The following is an 18,262-nucleotide window of genomic DNA, read 5'->3' as shown; positions in this document are numbered from 1 at the left end:
GACTAGATAGCAGAGGGCGTGGGGGCCTTCCTGGTGAGGGGTTCGTGGTACGGAATTTCAGCTTGATCCCAGAGTGAGGGGCACCCGTCAAAGTGGTTTTAAGTCAGGTCACTCTCCCTGATGTGTGACCAATAATTTGGCCGAGGACCAGAGAGGTCGGGGGAGGGGTAGCGGTGGCGAGGATGTGGGTGGCGCAGGGGGAAGTCAGCGGGTGGAACAGGAGCATTTGAAGATCAGTGTCCCAGGGCTTGAGTGTCCGAGGCTGAAGGGTGACTCCCAGGCTTCTGCCACTACTGACGTGGGGATAAATGAGAGATGCAGAGAAGATGAAGGTCTCAGTACGACTGATAGGTCGGAGATGCCTGTAACGATGATGATAATGATACAACAATAATAGCTAACCCTGGTCTTGATCCAGGAACTAATAATAAAAATACTGTCGGCCAGGATGCCCTGAGCCAGGCCTTGTGCTAAACCCTTCACGTAAATCACCTCACACAATCGTCACAGGAACGTCAGCTGTAAGGACTCTCATCCCTGCTGAAGCATTAAACCGAAGGCCTTGCCAACTGGACCAGAATGGTTCAAGTCCACTGGCCAAGGCTTCCTCCCCGCTTGCTAACATTTGCTGCTTTGAATTTCCTGTATTAATAAATTCCAGATTCTCCTTGCTCCCAACCCAAGTCTTGCCTATTGCCACCCTATTCAGCCAGTTCTTTCCATTTTTAAAAAGATCACTTTTATATTTTTCAGAGTAGCTCATGCTTTAAGAAAATCGAAGTCTGCTAGAAGGCTTTTGTTCCCCCGTGACTGCCAGTAGCGAGGTGACACAGAGCACGTTTCCCTGCTTAAAGCCCTCCGTTACCTCCCTCTGCTTTCAGAGACCACACTCCTCATTGCCCTGCGGCCCAGCCTGCCCTCCAGTCTCCCTCAGCCTGCTCCCCCTCGGCCTGCCCAGATTACCTCCTGTCCTCAGAACAAGCTTTTCCCCCCATCGCGGCATTTGCACGCTTCTCTCTTCCTGGACTGCTTTTCCCTGGACCTTTGCCTGATGGCCTCCTTCTCAGTCTTCAGGGCTCAGCTGAGACCACCCCCATTGCCCCATCACCCTGACTAGAGCAAGCTGCTTCCTTATTTCCCCAACGTCTGATTTCTTTCTTTGATTGCACTCACTGAAACCGTGGTTGTTTTTGTTGGCTTGTTCACTGTCAGGCTTCCTGTCACTCAAGTGTCAGTCCATGAGGGCTGAGCCAGGTCCCTAATCCCACTGTATCCCAAGTCCAGCCCAGCTCCAGAGACGCAGAGGTGCTCACTGCACGTGTTTGTTGACTGAATGTTCAAAGGGCCCTGCAGTGGCACCTCATGGCAGCTTTGCCTCCTGTGTTTCCAGACTTTGGGGACACTCCATATTTATCTATATGTATTTATTGTGCTTTTTTTCGGATTACAGTTAGGCCACTGCTATACATTTAGAAGGACTTTACCTGAGGACATATTTGAAGGTTGAGGAAAAACATATTAAGCATTTTATTTGAAAATATAACCTAATACTTTGCTTATAAATAAGTTTATTCTATGTTTCCCAAATTTCTGGGCACTGTAGTTCAGTCCTTCTGATAACCCTGTCAGTGAAGGTGCCATTACCCCATTTATAAATGAGACGGAGAAACTGATGCTGGCGGGACCCCCTGTGCGCCTGAGGTCAGGTCTGCAGAGCTCTTCCCGGTCCATTTGCCTTTTATGTGACCTTGGGCTCCTTGGCCTCAATTCCAGGCACTTTCAGAACGTTGTTGGGAGTGACCTATGGATGTGGAGTGAGATACCTTTATAACTTTTTACTTTTCCCCAGTATTTTACTTTTGGACCCACAGGAAAGTTAAAAGAGTAATATCCTGTACACCTATATACCCTTTACCTCGATTCACAAGCTGGTAACATTTTGCCACAGTTACTTTATCTTTCGATCTATCTATGTACTTTTTCTTTCTTTTTTTTTTTCTGAACCCATTGAGAGTAAGTTGTGCTGTCATAATCCTTGCTTAAATACTTCAGCTTAAGAATAAGAATATTCTCCTGCGTACCACTCTCCATTATCCCACTCAAGAAATCTTTCCTTGATGAAATAGCATCTCTTATGTCCCAGAATACCCTTTCTAGGTGTGCGGGTTTGAGCCAGGATTCAGTCAGATCGTACACCGGGCTTGGGTGTCACGCTCCTCTGTCTCCTGTCATTTGACATAGCTCCCAGGCCTTGTCTTTCATAATATGGACCCTTCTGAAGGGTCCAGACCAGTTACTTTGTAGAACGCCCCGTAACTGAGGTTGTCCCATTGCTTTCTCGTGCGCAGCAAGAACACCGAGCAGGTGAGGGTGCACAGCCCTGCCCCGCGCGGGGCGTCGGGAGGCGGTGGCGTCAGTTTGGTTAAGTTTGATCATGTGGTTAAGGGAGTGTCCATCGGATTTCTCCGCTATTCTCGTTATTAGTAGGGAATCCAGAGGGTCAAACTGTGAGACTGAATGTCCCGTTCAGCCTTTCACTCCGTGGCTTTAGCGTTCATCGATGGTTGTTACCTGAATCGATTTAGTAGCTTGAAAAGCGGTCACTTTCTAGATACATTCCTTCTACATTTCTTAACTGGCCTTCTTCTGGAAGGACCTTTCCCTTTTCCCTGCGCCTTTTTATTTACTATGGATTTAGGGCTTTTTAAAATTCAATGCGTTATAATCCACTTTTGTCATTTTTTATGATCACGTCCAAAATGTGGCCAACAGGAACCCTCTTCAAGCTGACTTCTTTGACCTTTTGACGTGTCCCCATCAGGTTTTGAGCATTTCAATCCTCACTTTCTTGTCAGAGGTGTTCCAGGTGCGCCTTGTTATTTCTTTGCCATGGTCCTAGAATCAGCCTTTTCTCCAAAAAATGTCCAGTTCCTTGGTGGGAAGTGGGGAATAGTGTTTAGAAACCAAGATCTGGGTGCTAAGTATGCAGGTGGCCACTGGGACAGCAGTCAGCTATCATTGCTTCCAGGCCCTTTCTGACAGCAGAGCTGCGCATGTATTGTTTAAATGTAAGTTCATGCTGCTGCCTCAGTCTCCACTCCTACAGAATTCTCCCTCTCCTCTTCTATAAATGAACCTCTCTTCTCCCACAGTGAGAGCCCTCATTCTGAACAACACAAATATATTTATCCATCTGGTCTATCCTATGAGACATACAAAGTGGTTTCTTTTCAAAAGAATTACAATAAACCATATCACAACAAACTTAACCAAGTAAAGTTTAGTATTTCTTTGTAGTTCTTTACATACTTAGAACAAATCTCCCTGAAGATATTCAATATTCACACGAGTATTTTTCCAAGTGGTTACATCAATTTGAAATATAGTTTCATTATTTAATATAGGTTCATTGTTTAAATCAACAAAGGGAAAAAACTAAAATGAAATACAATTTTTTTTAAATATGTATAACTTGAGGTCCAGAGAGAAACAAGAACAGAGGAGCTTTTGGAGATGGAGTTACCACGGGCACTAACACAGCGTTTGACTTGTGTCCTAGTAACCGGTCAGCAAGGCTTTGCCCAGACCCTGCCCACCAAAGCTGGACTTCATCTTTCCAGAGCCGTAAAGGCTAGGAAGCAGTTCAGAGCGGCTCAGCTGCCTTTTTCCCTCTTGCAGAGCACTTACGGAGCTCAGTGATCGACCGGAAAGACCTAATCATCAAAAGGATTAAGCCGAAGCCGCAGCAAGGAGACGACATCACGGTGGTGGACGTGGAGAAGCAGATCGAGGCCTTCCGCAGCCGCCTGGTCCAGACGCTGGGGGAGCCACTGGTGCCGCAGCTCCAAGACAAAGTGCACTTGCTGAAGCTCCTGCTCTTCTACGCCGCCGACCTGAACCCCGATGCGGAGCCCTCTCCAAAGCCCTGGAGCAGCCCCTGAGGGCCTGCCGAGCCCTGAGCACCAAGGATACCTCCTGAACTCCATCTCCAGCTGCTTGGAAATCCTCCAAGTACAGAAAGTAGTTCAAAATCGTACAGGACCAAACCTGTCTTATTTATCTGTAGGCTGTAACAACTTTCTAACTCTTTAGTAAATATCTTTTTTTTTTTTAATAATCCTATCCTAGCCTGTTCTCAGACGGCTTAAATATATAAGGTGTATATATTTTTTAATAAATTATTTATCTATACTTTTTTTGAAACAGGTAATACTATATGCACTATATGTTTAACATTTCCATTCAAGATGTGAAAAAAGAATCCCTGTGCTGAACAAATCCTGGACATCAGTGCTATGTCATTCACGGTACTGACAGCCTGTTTCAGAAGAGAAAGACACATTCGTCTCTCCCTAATGGAACAGAGGCATCCTACATCGGACCTGTTCTGTTGCTGAAGAATTTGACTTTGTGGCCAGTCTATTAAGATCTAATGTAATGACGGGGGGGTTAGAAACAAAAGGATTGTGTGTTACAAAAAAATCTGATGTTAAAAGGATACAATAAAAAGGCAATGGTTTTTGAAAATACCAAGCGTATCATGCTTAGGTCCCACCACTGCGAGGAGGCAGAATGGAGTCACGACTCTTAACAGGACAAAAAAAAAAAAAAAACACTGCCAGCCGCCTTTGAGAAAGTAATAAGGATTTTTATTGTCAAAACAGGTAAGAGGTAACAAGCATAACAGAAGACACAAATAAATTAATTGTTCTGATCCTTTTAGACCCCAGGGCGTCTCAGTGGGAAGGTCAGCTCAGCTCCTTACCGTCCAAGGCCACAGACAGCAGGAGCCTGAGCCAGCGGCAGGACAGTGACTGGACATGTGCACAGCGAGGCGAAAGGAGGCTGCGGTCTCCCTGGCTCCTCTCCTCAGTAAGACACGTGTTTACAAGGTATGAGCTCATGTGGAGGGACATATAGAAAAATGTTTAATTCTTCCACCTCCCAGAAAAAAAAAAAAAGTTTCAGGCCCTGAACAAGAAAATCGATACAAGGTGACATATAAAGTGACAGCAGTTACACGTGAACCTCAAGACTACACTCCAGCTGCAGCTGCCGCCTTCTTTAAGGAAGCTGAACATCCGTTTGTCTACACCACACCAGCAGGCTGAATCTGCTCCCTTCAGAAGTTTTCAACCAATGGAGTTAAATTAATGTCACTTTAAAGTGCAACAAAGGGTCTGTCAGACTAGTGTTTGTTCTGTGACACATGAGAGAGAAGCATGCCCCCAACAGCGCCGGCCCGGGAGGCGCCACACACAGGAGGAAGTGGCTGCGGAACAAGCGATCCACTAGGCCAACCGAAAAGCCAGGAGACCCCGGCTTCCGCCCAGAGGAGCAGCTCCCTGCCAGGCCTGGCTCTTAACCGCACTCGGACCTCAGGCAGATCGGAGGGCCCCCACCTGACAAGGCTGGAGCACAGCCACGAGGGCCAGCGCTGGTCAGTGAGCACCTCTGCTCCGCGATCGGCCAGGGCTCACGTGGACGGCGGGAAAGGAATCAAAAAGCCTTGGTTCTAGAACAACACAAACATTATCTACCTAGTCAGCAACGAGCCGAGTTCTTGTGCAGGGAAAGGGTACAAACAGGGCGTGAGGCCCCCCCACACCACTGCTGAGTTTACTGAGTCTCAGTTAAAGCGACGCACAACGGCTTCTTCCACACAAGGACAAGCTTTGCACTGATGTTTCTCAAAAACCAATTATGTCTCCAGCTCTAGCCTCAGTTTAAGAGATCTGGAAAAACAAAAACAGAAACAAGAAAGCCTTTCCTACGTCAGAGCCAAGTTAAAGGGGAGCTGGGCACAGGGCACCTCTGTCCAGAGTCCCCGGGACGGAAAGCGCGCTAAAAGCCAGTGGGTGTGAGAACATTCAAGTCGCGGGCTTTGAGGTCGTGGGTCCGCGGCAGCTGTCTCTTCCCGTCTGTCACCGGGATGTCCATCTTGGGCGGCCTGAATGTTGCTGGGTCCTCAGCCATGCGCGTGGCCTGCACGCGCATCAGCTCCACGGGAGAGGGCTTCTGGGCGCCTCGGTAGGCCTGGGTGGCGAAACCTCCTACAGAAGGGACGCACAGAGCAAGTGATTTCAAAATGCGGGGGGGGCTCCCAGCACACACGGCACAGCGCCTGCCTCACCGCGTTCTTGTGTGAAGGGGCCGCCTTACCCGAATCAGACTTCTGGAGGGATCTTGGTCCAAAAAGGCTCCATTTATCTGCCGAGTTTCTCTCTCTATCCCCACTTCCAGAATCCATGGTGCTAAGACTGGGGCCAGGTAAGGCTGTGGAGGAACCGGAAGTGAACCAGCCTCTGCAAGAGAAAGAAGAAAACGGACGCTGGTGTATGTAGCCTTCTACACGTGCAGACTGGGAACTGTCAGCTCCCCCTTCTGGCTCAGAAGCCACAGGCTGATGTGGGCGCTGAGGGGCTGGGAGCAGCGGCTGGACGCGGTACCGGTGGTCCTTCGGCCCCGGGCTGCTCAGAGTCCCGGGAAGGGCTCACCTGGGCTTCTGCTTGGGGGAGGAGTGGGGGCTACTGCTGGGAGTGGACGGGGCTGAGGCCGGCTGCTTCTCCTCTCTCGTCATCTCTCCGCTCTGCAGCTTCAGCTTCTGTGCGGATGGGTGAGGGGAGAGACTTTTTAAAAAATCAGAGCAAATACACAACAGCTAAGTTTGCGTATAAACCACCCGGTTCACACAAACTTCAGGCAAAAGGAAAACAGTCATAGGTGGAGAAATTCTGGATTATAGGATAGATGTTCCTTTGATTTTGCCATACTAGATAGAATTCCATCTTTTAAAAAAACGCAGTCATTCTACAACACATCTCAAACGTCTCTGTGCCAAATAGCACACTAGAGCTTCTCCTGTTCCCACACTCACCCGGCCAGTCGCGGAGGAGCCAGAGCCCAAGCCACAGGCCTCCCGCCGCTGGCCCACCGTGGACGCCACCTGCCGCTCCCAGTCTCTCAGCGCCCAGGCTCAGGCACGCTAATCCTCTCCGGCTAAACGCTTCCCTGTGCAGCCTTCCCTCCCAGCGCCAGTCACTCTGTGTGCCCTCAGCTCCGCAAACAGACGTCTGGCTTCTCACTTCTCCCAGGTCAAGGCTCCCGCATGGCCCCCATGCTCCAGGCCCGACAAGCCAGTGCTTAGCCCGAGCTACATTTCAAACGAATGACTGCCTGGATTTTCTCAAAAGCTCACCATGCCAAGTCACGTGCCCTGGCATTCACCATCCGCGGGTTCTACTCCTGTGGGCTGAGATGCAGACAACGGGCCAAATTCATTTCTGCCAGGATACAGGGTGAACTGTGCACCTGAAATTCTGACACACACCGATCCTGGAAAGTCCTCAGTGTCAGAGGCCGACAGCATCCCGCCGTGGATGCATCTGTCTTATCTGAGGGCTCGAGCTCGTCACCAACCCAGCCCTGACCAACCCGGGCAGAGGTGTTTAAGCTCAGCGTGCAAAAATCGTCTGGGACACTCCCTACAAGATGCAGCCGTCCACGATGTCCTCCAGCCCTGCCACGGGCCACTCACTCCACATGAGCGTGAGTTTCTTACAAGGTACAACACGAGCCTCCTTTGAGGCCCTCAGGAGCCAGGTCCTCCGACAGCTGTGGAATGTGGGGGAAACCAACGGGCCAGCAGGAGACCTGAGTTCAGGTACTGCGACTGGTTAAATACATCACCCTGGACCTCAGTTTCTTCATTTATAAAACACAGAGAGTAGCATCTCCCTCAAAGAACGAGTATGAAGAGGAAGTGAACGCAAGTGGGTCATACGCCGGGAAACAGTATTAAGTATGAGCTGTATTCCCTGGAAAAGAGCCACATGGAACTATTTCACTCACACAACTGTCCGGGCATCGTTAACCTTACCAAAAAGTCTTCTTCACTCATTCCAAGTTTAGAAATGAAAGAGAAAAAAAAATTCCAATTACACATTCGCTTTTAATTTTTTTTTTAATTAAATGCAGGGCCTAACATTCCTTCCCAGCTAGCGTCACCCTTGTGCCAGAGCCTCCTCCCTCTCCCTCGGCGCCCATCACTCTGGTGCACAAAGTGGTCTGCAGCGGCGTCACTGGTCATAGCACGCGCGCGCGCGCGCACACACACACACACACACACACACACACACACACACGACACGTGTAACCCCGGAGTCTCATCTGATCCTCCGAACCAGAAGCAGGCGGCACAGATCCCCTCGCCGTGCAGACAGGGAAGGCTGAGAGCCCCGGGGCGGTCAGCGAGAGAGCACGACCGCAGGAGGGACCGAACCAGTTCAAACGCCTCGCTCAGTCCCCTTTCCACCACTCCCCACCACCCCAGCTAGCTAGCTGAGCTGGTAACTTCTAAATCCCAGCCACATCTCAAGCCATGAATGGTGAGGGTTTTGTTTTTTTAAAGTCCCTAAGAAACAAGCTTACGTGGAGTGCTTCTGCCACTCGAAGGTACTTGGTCTCCTCGGTGGTAAGGCCCTTGTGGGGTGTGTAGCCAGCATCTCTCAGCCCTGCCTGTTGCTCAAAACGGTGAATGCTCTCCTGGGTCTGTTCTGGGAACAGAGGAGATGACCATCATGCCCATCCCCCTGTCCCATCAAAACCGGGGGACATCAACACAGATGTCCACTGTTCTCCCCCGGAGACCACACTGGCCCCCCGAGAAGGAGGCTGCTCCCAGACAGGCCTCGTAGCAGAGATTCTGGACCTCCCACAAAGCTTCCCTGAGCAGAAAGAAGCCTTCGCACACAGCAAGCTAAAGAACAGCTCACCCCTAAAGGGGCAGCCGGATAACCTCCAGGGAAACACTCGTTCGCTTCCTCTCCTCGGTACCCTGTGGCATTTTCTTTGTATTTAGAAATGCAACATGGAGAAGGCAGCTGACATTCAGAAACAGTGCAAGTTCTCCAAATATAAACTTTCCTCTGAGAGACCACCCTCATTAAGACCTTCCACCAAAGAGAAAGGGGCCACATTGAGGCTGGATGGCACCGAGGTACCAATTAGATCCAAACCAGAAAGAATGTGCCTTGAACGAGCCAAAGTTTACTGATCCACCGCTTCCCGTGTGTGAAACTGCCCGTGACGGGGCTGGCGCAGCAGGCAAACCGGGCTGAGGCCGGGTCGGTCTGACCTATTATTTCATAATCAGTTGTCAGTTGCACCTTGGAACGACTGACAGCGGGGTTTCTGAGTCTTACACACACGACACACCCCTGTGGACAGGACTGTGGCAGCTGTGGACCAAAAGTCCAGACGCCGGATGTCCTTTATGACTTAGTCATTCCTCTTCTAAGGAACCATTTTACTTCCATCAGAAATAGAAGCAAAAGGGAAAAAGAAAACAAACCACTAAATGTATAAAGACGTTTCTTGCCAGGTAGTCACCTGAAAATTTTAAAAGCAGGAAAGGATTTAATGAATACGGTATGCCAATCCTGGGGTTTTAAATGCAGCTTTTTTTTTTTTTAAGACTATAGCAACATCAAAAGTTCACGGCAGTATTAACTGAAAAAAACAGAATGGTTTGTCTATTATATCTGCAATTATATAAAAATATGCATATACGTGGAACTGACTAAGCCAAGTAAGCATCTGAGTGACAGCAGTAGCTACCGGGGTGTTACAACGTTCTACGCTGTTGGAAAACTGTTTTCAATAAAGAAGTTATACCTGCACTAAAAGAACAATGACTACACCCCCTAACGTGGCCAGAACACACGCCCAGCTTGCAACAGGCAAGTAGTAGTTGCTGATTCAAATAGTGTGCTTATGTGTGAATAAGAAAGAGTCCAAGTAAGCATTTGGACTTTAGTTTCTCGGGTAAACTCCCCAGGAATCGCCCAAGACAAACTGCTGCCCTCCCAGAGCAGATGAACAAGGGCTCCCCATGCCCTGGCAGGGGCTGCTGCCCACGAGCAGAGCTGTGCATCTAAGGACTGTTCACGTCCCCCAGCAGAACCAACAAGTTTGGTTTAGTTGTTATAAGGCTTTAAAAAAAAAAATGCAAGCTCTCTTGTTTCCAGTCTTATCAGGACCACAAATCACATATTCTCAAGACTAAAGATGCTGGAGGCACCAAACTTGCCTCAAGGTCCAGGAAGAGGAACAACTTTGAGCCATTTAATTAAAAAAACAAAAATCAGTGCAGGGCAGGTGGGAGATGCCTCAGAGCGTTGCCTTCTCCAGCAGCACTTGCGACAGCAGCCCGCAGCAGCTCCCGGCCGCTGGGGCCATCCTCCCCTCCACCGCCAGCCAGCTCCCCCACCTCGTGGAGGGGAAGCAGTCTCCACAGTTCCGTCACTTGCTAAGGCCACATGATGGACGTGGGAAAATGAGACTGTCAACAAAGCAGCGGGAGTGCGCCTAAATCAACTCAGACGCTTAACGCTGGGCAGATTTTCCACCTAAATGCAGCCTCAACACTGGTGACCCAGAGCCAGACTGACCTCTGCCAGGCACGGTTAGGACACGCTAGGGCAGGCGTCTTGGCAGAAGCCCCCGCAGCTGGGCTGCCCCGGCTTCACTGCCGTGAGGGTGCAGAGCGCTTACTTGTGATCAGAGAGCTCATGATGACACGGGTAGCTCTAGCCTTCACCACGGGGACCTTGTCCGTGCTGTCGGTGGCCGATGGCTGGGGCACAGCAAGGGAGGAGACGCTGGCCTCTCCTTCCTCCACCTGTTCAAGAGGGGTAAGGAGGCACTTGAGCAGGGCCAGGGAGTCACACACTCAGCTCACTCCTTTGGGAGTGCTCAGATACACGGGGGGCTGGTCATCTTCACCTGGTCAGATACGTACTATCCACAGTGACCACCAGTAAGACATTACATGAACAGCCTGTGTTTATAAAAGTGGGAGAGACAGAATCTGAAGCTCTGAGGTCTATTATCTTCCCAGACTGTGTCCAATATACTGCACTGCTGTGCCTCCAAGAATTCAGAAGACCCACTGCTAAGCACCGCCTGTGTACCAGGCACAAGGCATGCTTCTCCTTAACTAATCACTGCATTCCCGAGGCGCTTCTCAAACTTGGCCGAGCACCAGAACCCCCTGGAGGGCTCCTCAGACAGACCACTGGACCCCAACCCAGGACCGAGTCCCTAGGCCTGGGGCGGGGCTCAAGGATCTGTTTCTAACGACTTCCCATGAGGTGCTGATGCCGCTAAGACCACGCTTTGAGGCCCACTGCTCTAAAGGTTCAAGGAATGGTCTTTTAAAACAAACCCCCAAGTCTCCGTAGCTCCTCATTTTAACATGGGCCAGCTGGAGCAGGCCACCTTCTGAAATCTAAAAACAGGGACACCCATGCTCAGGACTAAGCGAGAGCAGAGAACGGGCTTGATTCTCCGTTCTCTGCTTCTCCAAAGGAACTGAGAGGAAAAGATGGCAGAAAGGAGGGGAGCAGAAGGAAGTACTGAGAAGCTGTGTCCCTGCTTCCAGACAGGATTTAAACTTCTCAGCTCACTGGACTAAAAAGCTGGCCTGTGCTTCCTCCCTGGGGACGCGGCTGCCGGTTGGGATGGGGCGCGCCGGGACCAGCGGAAGAACGCGTGCGGTGGCTCCAGCTGAGCTCTGCACAGACAGCAGTTGTTCCAAACCGTCAGCTGTCCCCGCCGGGGCGCAGCAGAGAACCGGAAGCCTCTCCTCTGCCCAGCGAAGCACGCAGCAGCCTTTGTGAGTGCAAACGGAGAGCGGCTCTTCGAAGCCCTCTCAGGAGCCTGCCTGATTTTTGGCTCCAGTCCCCTGAGCCTGCTGCTTTGGCGCCACAGGCAGGCTGCCAGGGTCCCCTTCTCCTGGAACTGCCAGTACTTTTCACACAAAATGTTTCCACCTCCACAGCTGACTGGGTTGGGTTTCAGTAGATAAGGGATACAGGGATATAGGGAATTTACCCCGGAGCTGGAGGGGACGCTTTCATAGAAAGGAGCGCCCTGTTCTGAGAGCTTGGGGTTGGGGATGGGGGGAGGGGGCCACTCATTAGAAAGGAAAGATCAAACACAGCTCTTCCGAGTGAAAGTTAGGCTGGGAGCCAGGAGTCACAGCATCGGCTCCACATTTCTATGTGCAAAGCCTTCTGGTCCTCCCTAATCCCCACAACACCTCCAGGACAGAAAGCATTCTCATCTCTCAGATGGAGACACTGCGGCGCAGGGGTGAGGCTGTGTGCCCAGGGTCACTGCCAGCACACACGCTGCTCGGGGACTCACACCCAGGTCTGCCTAAGCAGGTGCTTACTGGTACTTGCTGTCAGGACCTGAGCTGTCACAAAGCTCAAAGTGAAGCCAAACTGTAGCTACAGGTTAAAAGGATTCATCTGAACTGGGCGGGCCTGGCTGATTCAGGCAACAGTACCCGCTTTCTTGCACTCTGGGTGGCTGGAGGGTCAGAGGCGAGACAGACACAGCCCCTGCCGTCAGGAAGCGCAGGCTTCGGTAACAGCCTGCAACAAGCGTGTAAGAACCCACGAAGCCCAACTTGCACAGAAGGGTGGTGAGAGCAGATCGGGGCGTGAGGAGGGATGTGCGTGGGTCAGGAAGGGCCTGAGGGAGGAGGTGGTGTGGAAGGGCATCTGAGGCAGGAGGAACAGCACGAGAAAAGGCAGAGCACGAGTTCAGGAACGGCCAATTCCCCCCCTAATCATTTAGCGGGCATTTTTTTGGAACCCACTTTCTGCCAAGCCCTCTGCTAGAGACTACAGATGGAGTACAAACTCAGGCATGGCCCTGCCCTGAGGAAGCTGGTGGGGGCCGAGGAAGTAGCGGGGATTATGAGAGGGGTCTGCTGTACACTGGAGAGCTCTAAAGGAGAGGTGACAGTCTTACTGGGAGGACGGAGGACAATCTTGACAGAGATGTTTGAGCTGAGACTTAAGACACCATCTGTCAGGCAGATGGAGGAAGAGGACAAGATGGGGACTGTAAACATTCCAGGCGCTCAGAGCAGTGAGAAGCAAAGACTCGGAGGCATCAAATACCCTATTAAGTACAAGAAATCTTAGGTAACCTCCACGGGTGGATCATGGTGTTGGGGGGACAGGACCAGGCTCATGCAGAGCCAGACTAAGGAGCTTGGATTTAATGCTGTGGAAATGGGGAAGGGAGTGGGGGGTGTAGAGGGGATGGGGGGGTGTCTCAAGCAGAAGATACGCCATTCTAGTTTTAATGTTTTTTTTTAACTTCTTCCCCCAATAGAGGTACTGAGGATTGAACCCAGGAACTTGTGCACGCCAAGCATGCACTCTACCACTGAGCGGTACCCCCACCCACCATGGCCATTCTAGTTTTGATTTAAAAAGGAAAAAAAAGGCCCACCGACTCCAGCTGAGGCACAGAAAACATACTGGGATTGGTGGCTGCCCAATTCTAAATTCTATGGGTGCCAGGAGCTGCTGACAGCTGCGGAGCAGAGGAAGCAGAACGGAAGGGCCGGGCTTGCCAGCAGCGGTTGGCAGGGACAGATACCTCGGCAAGGTGCTGATACTTGCGCTCTGGAATCACCGGCTTCCAGGGGATGCTGCCCATGTCCGATGGAGGAGGAGTCATGGGCGCAGGGTCCTCAAGGGCATCATCATAGCTGAATGCCCGGCGGTACATCCCGATGGGCAGGGACATCTTGCCTAGAGGCCCACTAGGCTCAAGAGCTAAGAACAGAGACACCTGTCAGGATGGGCATCCGCAGCTTTAAGCTAACCTGTAGGCAGGAAAGGTCAGGAACACTCTTGTTCTGGGTGGGACACAGCGAGAACAGCCCGTTCTGGAAGAGCTAATCCAGCCAAGGAAAAGGAATGGCACGAGTCCCTTCCTCTCTGCCTGGCACTTTGGACCCTCCACTTACCCCACAGCAGCCCTAACCCATTTCTATGGACCAGGGAGCCAAAGCTCAATTTAAGTTTACCTGAGCAGGTCACACAACTTCACCGTGCAGCAAGGGGCCGAAGCCCAAACCTATCTGACTTCAGGGCTTGTGTTCTTTGTGTCCTGGAAGCTGCCCCTGTGGCAGTGCCCAGACTCTCAGCTCAGGCAGCACTGAGGATATGAAATCTTGTTCCCATTTCATAGATGAGGAAATGGAGGCCAGCGGTGGCAAATCCTGTCTTTCCCACCTCCCCTAAGAACACAAGACCACTGTTACCAGAAATCTTTAAAACAATATGCTGTTCAGCACTCTCACTAGCTTTGAGTGATCTGTGTGACCTAAACAGCACAGCCAATTTCCATCACAGAAAACTGCTGACAAGCACCCTCACCCTCGGATCCTGCCCTTCCCGTCCACTGGAACTGACCGGCCCAACACCCGCTGTGACGCAGGCACCCCACCTCAAGGGCACGCTGGGCTCTGCCAGACCAGGGAGCAAAGCTCATTTTGTTTGTTTGCTGTTCCTTTCATAGCAGAACTAATGTCCATATCATGCCTTCAGGGTGACATTTTCCTGTCACTAAAATTAAATAATCACGCTCCCCAAGACATTAACTTACGTGGCGGGCAGTAAATCTAAAACCAGGAAAGACACTTCATTTAAACAGCAAGGGGACCCAGCAGCTACCATTATTATTATGATTAATATTAACAACAATAACAAATTCATAGAATCAGAAAGGATTAGTGGTTGCCAGGAGCTGGGGGGGGGGGTGGGGAGGGACCCTGGGGGATGAGGAGTAACTAGTAATAGGATAAGGTGTTCTTTTTGGTGTAAGGAAGATGTTCTGGAATTAGACAGTGGTTTGTGAATATACTAATCACTAAACTGTTGATTTCAACTGGGTGAATTTTACTATCCATGAATTATCTCAAACACATAAGCAAATAATAATTACCACATACCCTTCCCTGCCAGGCACTTACACCCCTCATCTTACCTAACCCTCATTAAGCAGGTATTTTTTCCATTTTCCAGCTCAGGCAACTGAGGCACAGATCTTAAGCAACACCCAGCCAGCCCGTGTGCAGTGCTGGAACACAGATCTAAGCCAGCGCTCAGGCACTCACACTCCATACCACAGGCACTAACCTAACGCGTGCAACCCTACGGCCAGGATGGTTACAGGGACTTCATGGTAATCAAGAGGACAAGGAAAGACAAACTAAAACACACGCTGATGAAGTTAGAGACCAGACACATATCCAGGCTAGGAGACGGGGGGGGGGGGGGCCCTCCTATTACGACACTGAATTTGGGAGCAATTTCAAAAACATAAAGATCCCTGCCAACAGTCAGCCCAACAGCCTTCCAAAAAATAATAATAAAGTTGCTAGTATTTACCAGAAAATACACTCCTACAAATAGAGACCAAAAACAATGGGGGACAGTAATGCACATTCATTTAATTTTTAACTCTCATTTTCATGTATTTTATGTTTTTGATCTTTACAGCAACACTCAGAGACAGGGATTATCAACTACACTTTACTGAGAACCAAAAATTGGATGATTCAGATTTTTTAAATCACCAGCCCTTCCCACTAAAACAGTCCAACGAGGGGTCGATGATTTCACTAACCCGGAAATTACTACTTTCTACAGACCCTGGGCACACTCAAGCTGCAGTGCGCATATGACTGTCAATCTGCCTTGAATCAGGCTAATGCTTTTTTGGCCAGACTTTCATACCTCCTGCCCTCGCACCTCCTCCCCACTAAAAAGCAGGTGAGTTTAATCATTCTGGTACATACTACAAGAACTATGCAACTTATTCTGAATTTTCCTTTGAGACCGTAGGGAAGTGAAAAATTTGTCACACCTTTAAGTGGAATGACTGTTTTCTTTCCAGGAAACCTGGCTAGGTGGTTAATAAGATAATATTTAAATCTATTAAGTCTAAATACTCTCCTGGTGGCAGAGAGTAACCATTAATACATGGTGCAGAAAAAGTGGTTTCTGTCTAGCTTAAAATGCTAAGGGCAAAACATAACTTTACCAAAAAGAATTAAGTTTACCAGGTACTTCTGGTTGTCTCGAAGCCATTGTAAGACCGCAATCCAGGTGCTTTTTCTATACAGAATTCGGAGCTGAGTCCCTGCCACCTAATAAAAATAACAAAGGCCGTTTTCTTACAGTGAACACCAAAGAATAGCTCCAGTGCTGTTCTTTTGACAGGCACACACAGTTTTATGGCTTGTATACAAGGTTGAACACACATAAAAGAGCCAATGGGTGACAAATATGCCGGAGGGGGGGAAAAAAGGATAAATTCAAAGGTCTCACTGCACCAGTCACTTAACATCATGATATGACAAAGACACTCTACACAGTGAAAAGGTCATCTTACCAGGGTGAAATGATGTGACGATTAGGCTGACAGACAGATATTAACGAGGAACACTGTCCAGCTGCTGCAAATTAGCAAAGCTGCTCCAGAAGAATCCATCCATTCCAGAAGTTCTAAGAACAACAAACAATCAGCATTGCAACCGCCCTTCAGAGTCTGCCAAACTCCTTCCTGTACTTTCATGTATTTCTCCTAACAACCTTGTGAGAGGGACCATACTCATTTCGCTTTTAAATAAACTGACCCACGGTAAGGGGCTAGGTACCACAATGGGTAAATTCTTTCCTTGCTTCTATCAATGACTGATACTTTTTAGGGTTTGTTTGGGGTGTTTTTTTTTCAGAGGGTAGTAGGGAGGAATTAGGTTTATTTATGTATGTATTTATTTAATGGAGGTACTGGGGATTGAACCCAGGACCTCCTGCATGCTAAGAACGCGCTCTACCACTGAGCTATACCCTCCCCCCATAAGGGTTTTATACAACACTTATCTTGCATTTTAACCCTTGCAGCAACCCTGCAAAGCAGGCACTGTTTAGCCTCAATTTAAAGAAAAGGAAACTAAAAAGCAGAAGTGATTTGTCCAAGGTCACAGATAAGTGGCCCATCTGTAAGGCCCCCATTTTACAGGGGAATCCAAACAAAGCCATCAGAAAGCCAAGTTACTTGTTTTTCAACCTGCTACACCGCCACCTCTATCCTGATGGAGCTCAGAAAGCCAACTCGTTAGTTCTTTACAGCATCCCAGAAACCAAAGTTCCGCCACCCGCCAGGTCCACGGAGCTTTCGGACCCAGACACATCCCCTTCCAGTTCCCAAAGCCCGCCCCCGCCCGCCCCCGCCCGCCCCCGCCGAGCTCTGACTTCTCCTTCACAAGACACAGGACAATGCCACCGGGATGCGAAAGGCCAGGGCTGACTCAACCGCCTCTCCCACCCGGCGAGCCTGAGAAGAACTAAGGAGATTAGGACCGGGGCCTAGCACAAGCCAAATGTTCCCCGAGGGCAGGGCAAGTAGGAGGCTTGCGAGGTGAGGGTGAGGAGTGGGGGTCCGGGCCTAGGCCGGTCTGGGGAAGCAGAAGCGCGGCCCGGTGCCAGGGCTGCAGAGGCATCATGAGAGAGAAACCCCACGGGGGTGCCGAGAAAACGGGGTGAGAGAGGCAAAGTGCGGTCCGACCAAGATCCGAGCCTAGGTAACAGGAGATGAGAGAGACCGCGAGAGGCACCGAGAGACCCCGGGGCCAGGCCTTGGTGCAGCGGCCAGCGGCACGCCCTCCATCAGCCTCGGCCCGGCCGGGCCCATTTGGTTACCTGTTCTTCCGCCGCCGCGGAGCTGCCTGCAGCCCGAGCTCCGGCACTAAAGATGCTCCGAGGACCCACGTCTCTCAAGAGGCTGTGGCGTAAACAAGACCCAAGCCATGGTGTGAGCGGCGCTGTGCCCGTGGCGACACAGTAGGCCCCGAGCACCGAACAGGGAGCAAAGCTGCCGGCGCGCAAAGCTGCCGGAGCCGCCGGCAGCTTTCCTGATAAAGCCTCTCGAGGCCGCGTCATTTCACGCGAGACTTGGCCGGGGTTGGAGTAGAGGACTCTTGGGACATGCTGGGAGTTGTAGTCCACGATCGGGAAAGCCCCAGGATGTTCGCTGCGCTGCGGGGTGGTAGGGTCACAGATCCGTGGGTGGAACCTGCCAGCTCCCAGAGGAAAAGCCACCCTTTACCAGCGCTCTGTGCGTGGGTCCGTGACAGGCTGAGGGCAGATGGAGATGGCATAGCAAAGTGACACCTTCAAACCCGTTCACAGAGGGGAAGTTGAGGTTTGAAGAGATGAGAAGTCACTCTGTTAATAAACAGTGAAAGTGGGTGGGTATAGCTCAGTGTAGAGCACATGCACGAGGTCGTGGGTATAAAAAAAGGAAAAAAGAAAAATCTTTTTTGAAAAATAAGCGGTAACGTGAGCAGGAACCCTCTTCCAGGAACAGCTGAGTTAGGCAGGCT

The 18,262-nt window shown here is 50.4% G+C and overlaps 2 protein-coding genes across 6 annotated transcripts in view; one reads left to right on the top strand and one right to left on the bottom strand.

Moving 5' to 3' along the window:
* The window catches only part of SIMC1 (SUMO interacting motifs containing 1), a 55,986-nt gene extending 51,875 nt beyond the window's left edge, over positions 1–4,111 (top strand). For both annotated transcript variants that reach the window (XM_074350258.1, XM_074350256.1), the window contains one exon: positions 3,679–4,111. In XM_074350258.1, coding sequence (XP_074206359.1) covers positions 3,679–3,941 — 263 coding nt within the window. In that variant the 3' untranslated portion in view covers positions 3,942–4,111. The remainder of the gene's footprint in view (positions 1–3,678) is intronic.
* Positions 4,112–4,627: 516 nt separating this feature from the next.
* KIAA1191 (KIAA1191 ortholog) lies at positions 4,628–17,801 on the bottom strand. 4 transcript variants are annotated; one of them, XM_010946217.3, is made up of 9 exons: positions 17,580–17,801; positions 16,270–16,382; positions 15,938–16,024; positions 13,465–13,643; positions 10,555–10,681; positions 8,431–8,555; positions 6,498–6,604; positions 6,163–6,305; positions 4,628–6,053 (listed from the first exon to the last, which is right to left on the bottom strand). In XM_010946217.3, the coding sequence occupies exons 3-9, from the start codon at positions 15,963–15,965 to the stop codon at positions 5,845–5,847; spliced, it is 918 nt and encodes a 305-aa protein (XP_010944519.2). In that variant the 5' UTR covers positions 15,966–16,024; positions 16,270–16,382; positions 17,580–17,801; the 3' UTR covers positions 4,628–5,844. The 4 variants fall into 4 exon arrangements, with proteins under 4 accessions (XP_010944519.2, XP_010944520.2, XP_074206361.1 ...); XM_010946218.3 differs by lacking the exon at positions 15,938–16,024; XM_074350260.1 differs by lacking the exon at positions 13,465–13,643 and having other exon boundaries at positions 17,580–17,798.
* Positions 17,802–18,262: the final 461 nt, after the last annotated feature.

Source organism: Camelus bactrianus, chromosome 22, assembly GCF_048773025.1.
Source record: "Camelus bactrianus isolate YW-2024 breed Bactrian camel chromosome 22, ASM4877302v1, whole genome shotgun sequence".
NCBI lineage: Eukaryota > Metazoa > Chordata > Mammalia > Artiodactyla > Camelidae > Camelus > Camelus bactrianus.
This window is presented reverse-complemented; position numbering and strand designations above follow the sequence as displayed.

Bases quoted from the DNA above. Each gene is read 5' to 3' on its own strand.
- KIAA1191 (XM_010946217.3), bottom strand. From the start codon at position 15,965: ATGGCTTCGAGACAACCAGAAGTACCTG. The intron at 10,682-13,464 runs GTATCTGTCCCT...CCTCTTGAACAG, and splicing joins AGTATCAGCACCTTGCCGAG to GTGGAGGAAGGAGAGGCCAG. The intron at 6,306-6,497 runs GTGAGCCCTTCC...TTTCTCTTGCAG, and splicing joins TCCCCCAAGCAGAAGCCCAG to AGGCTGGTTCACTTCCGGTT.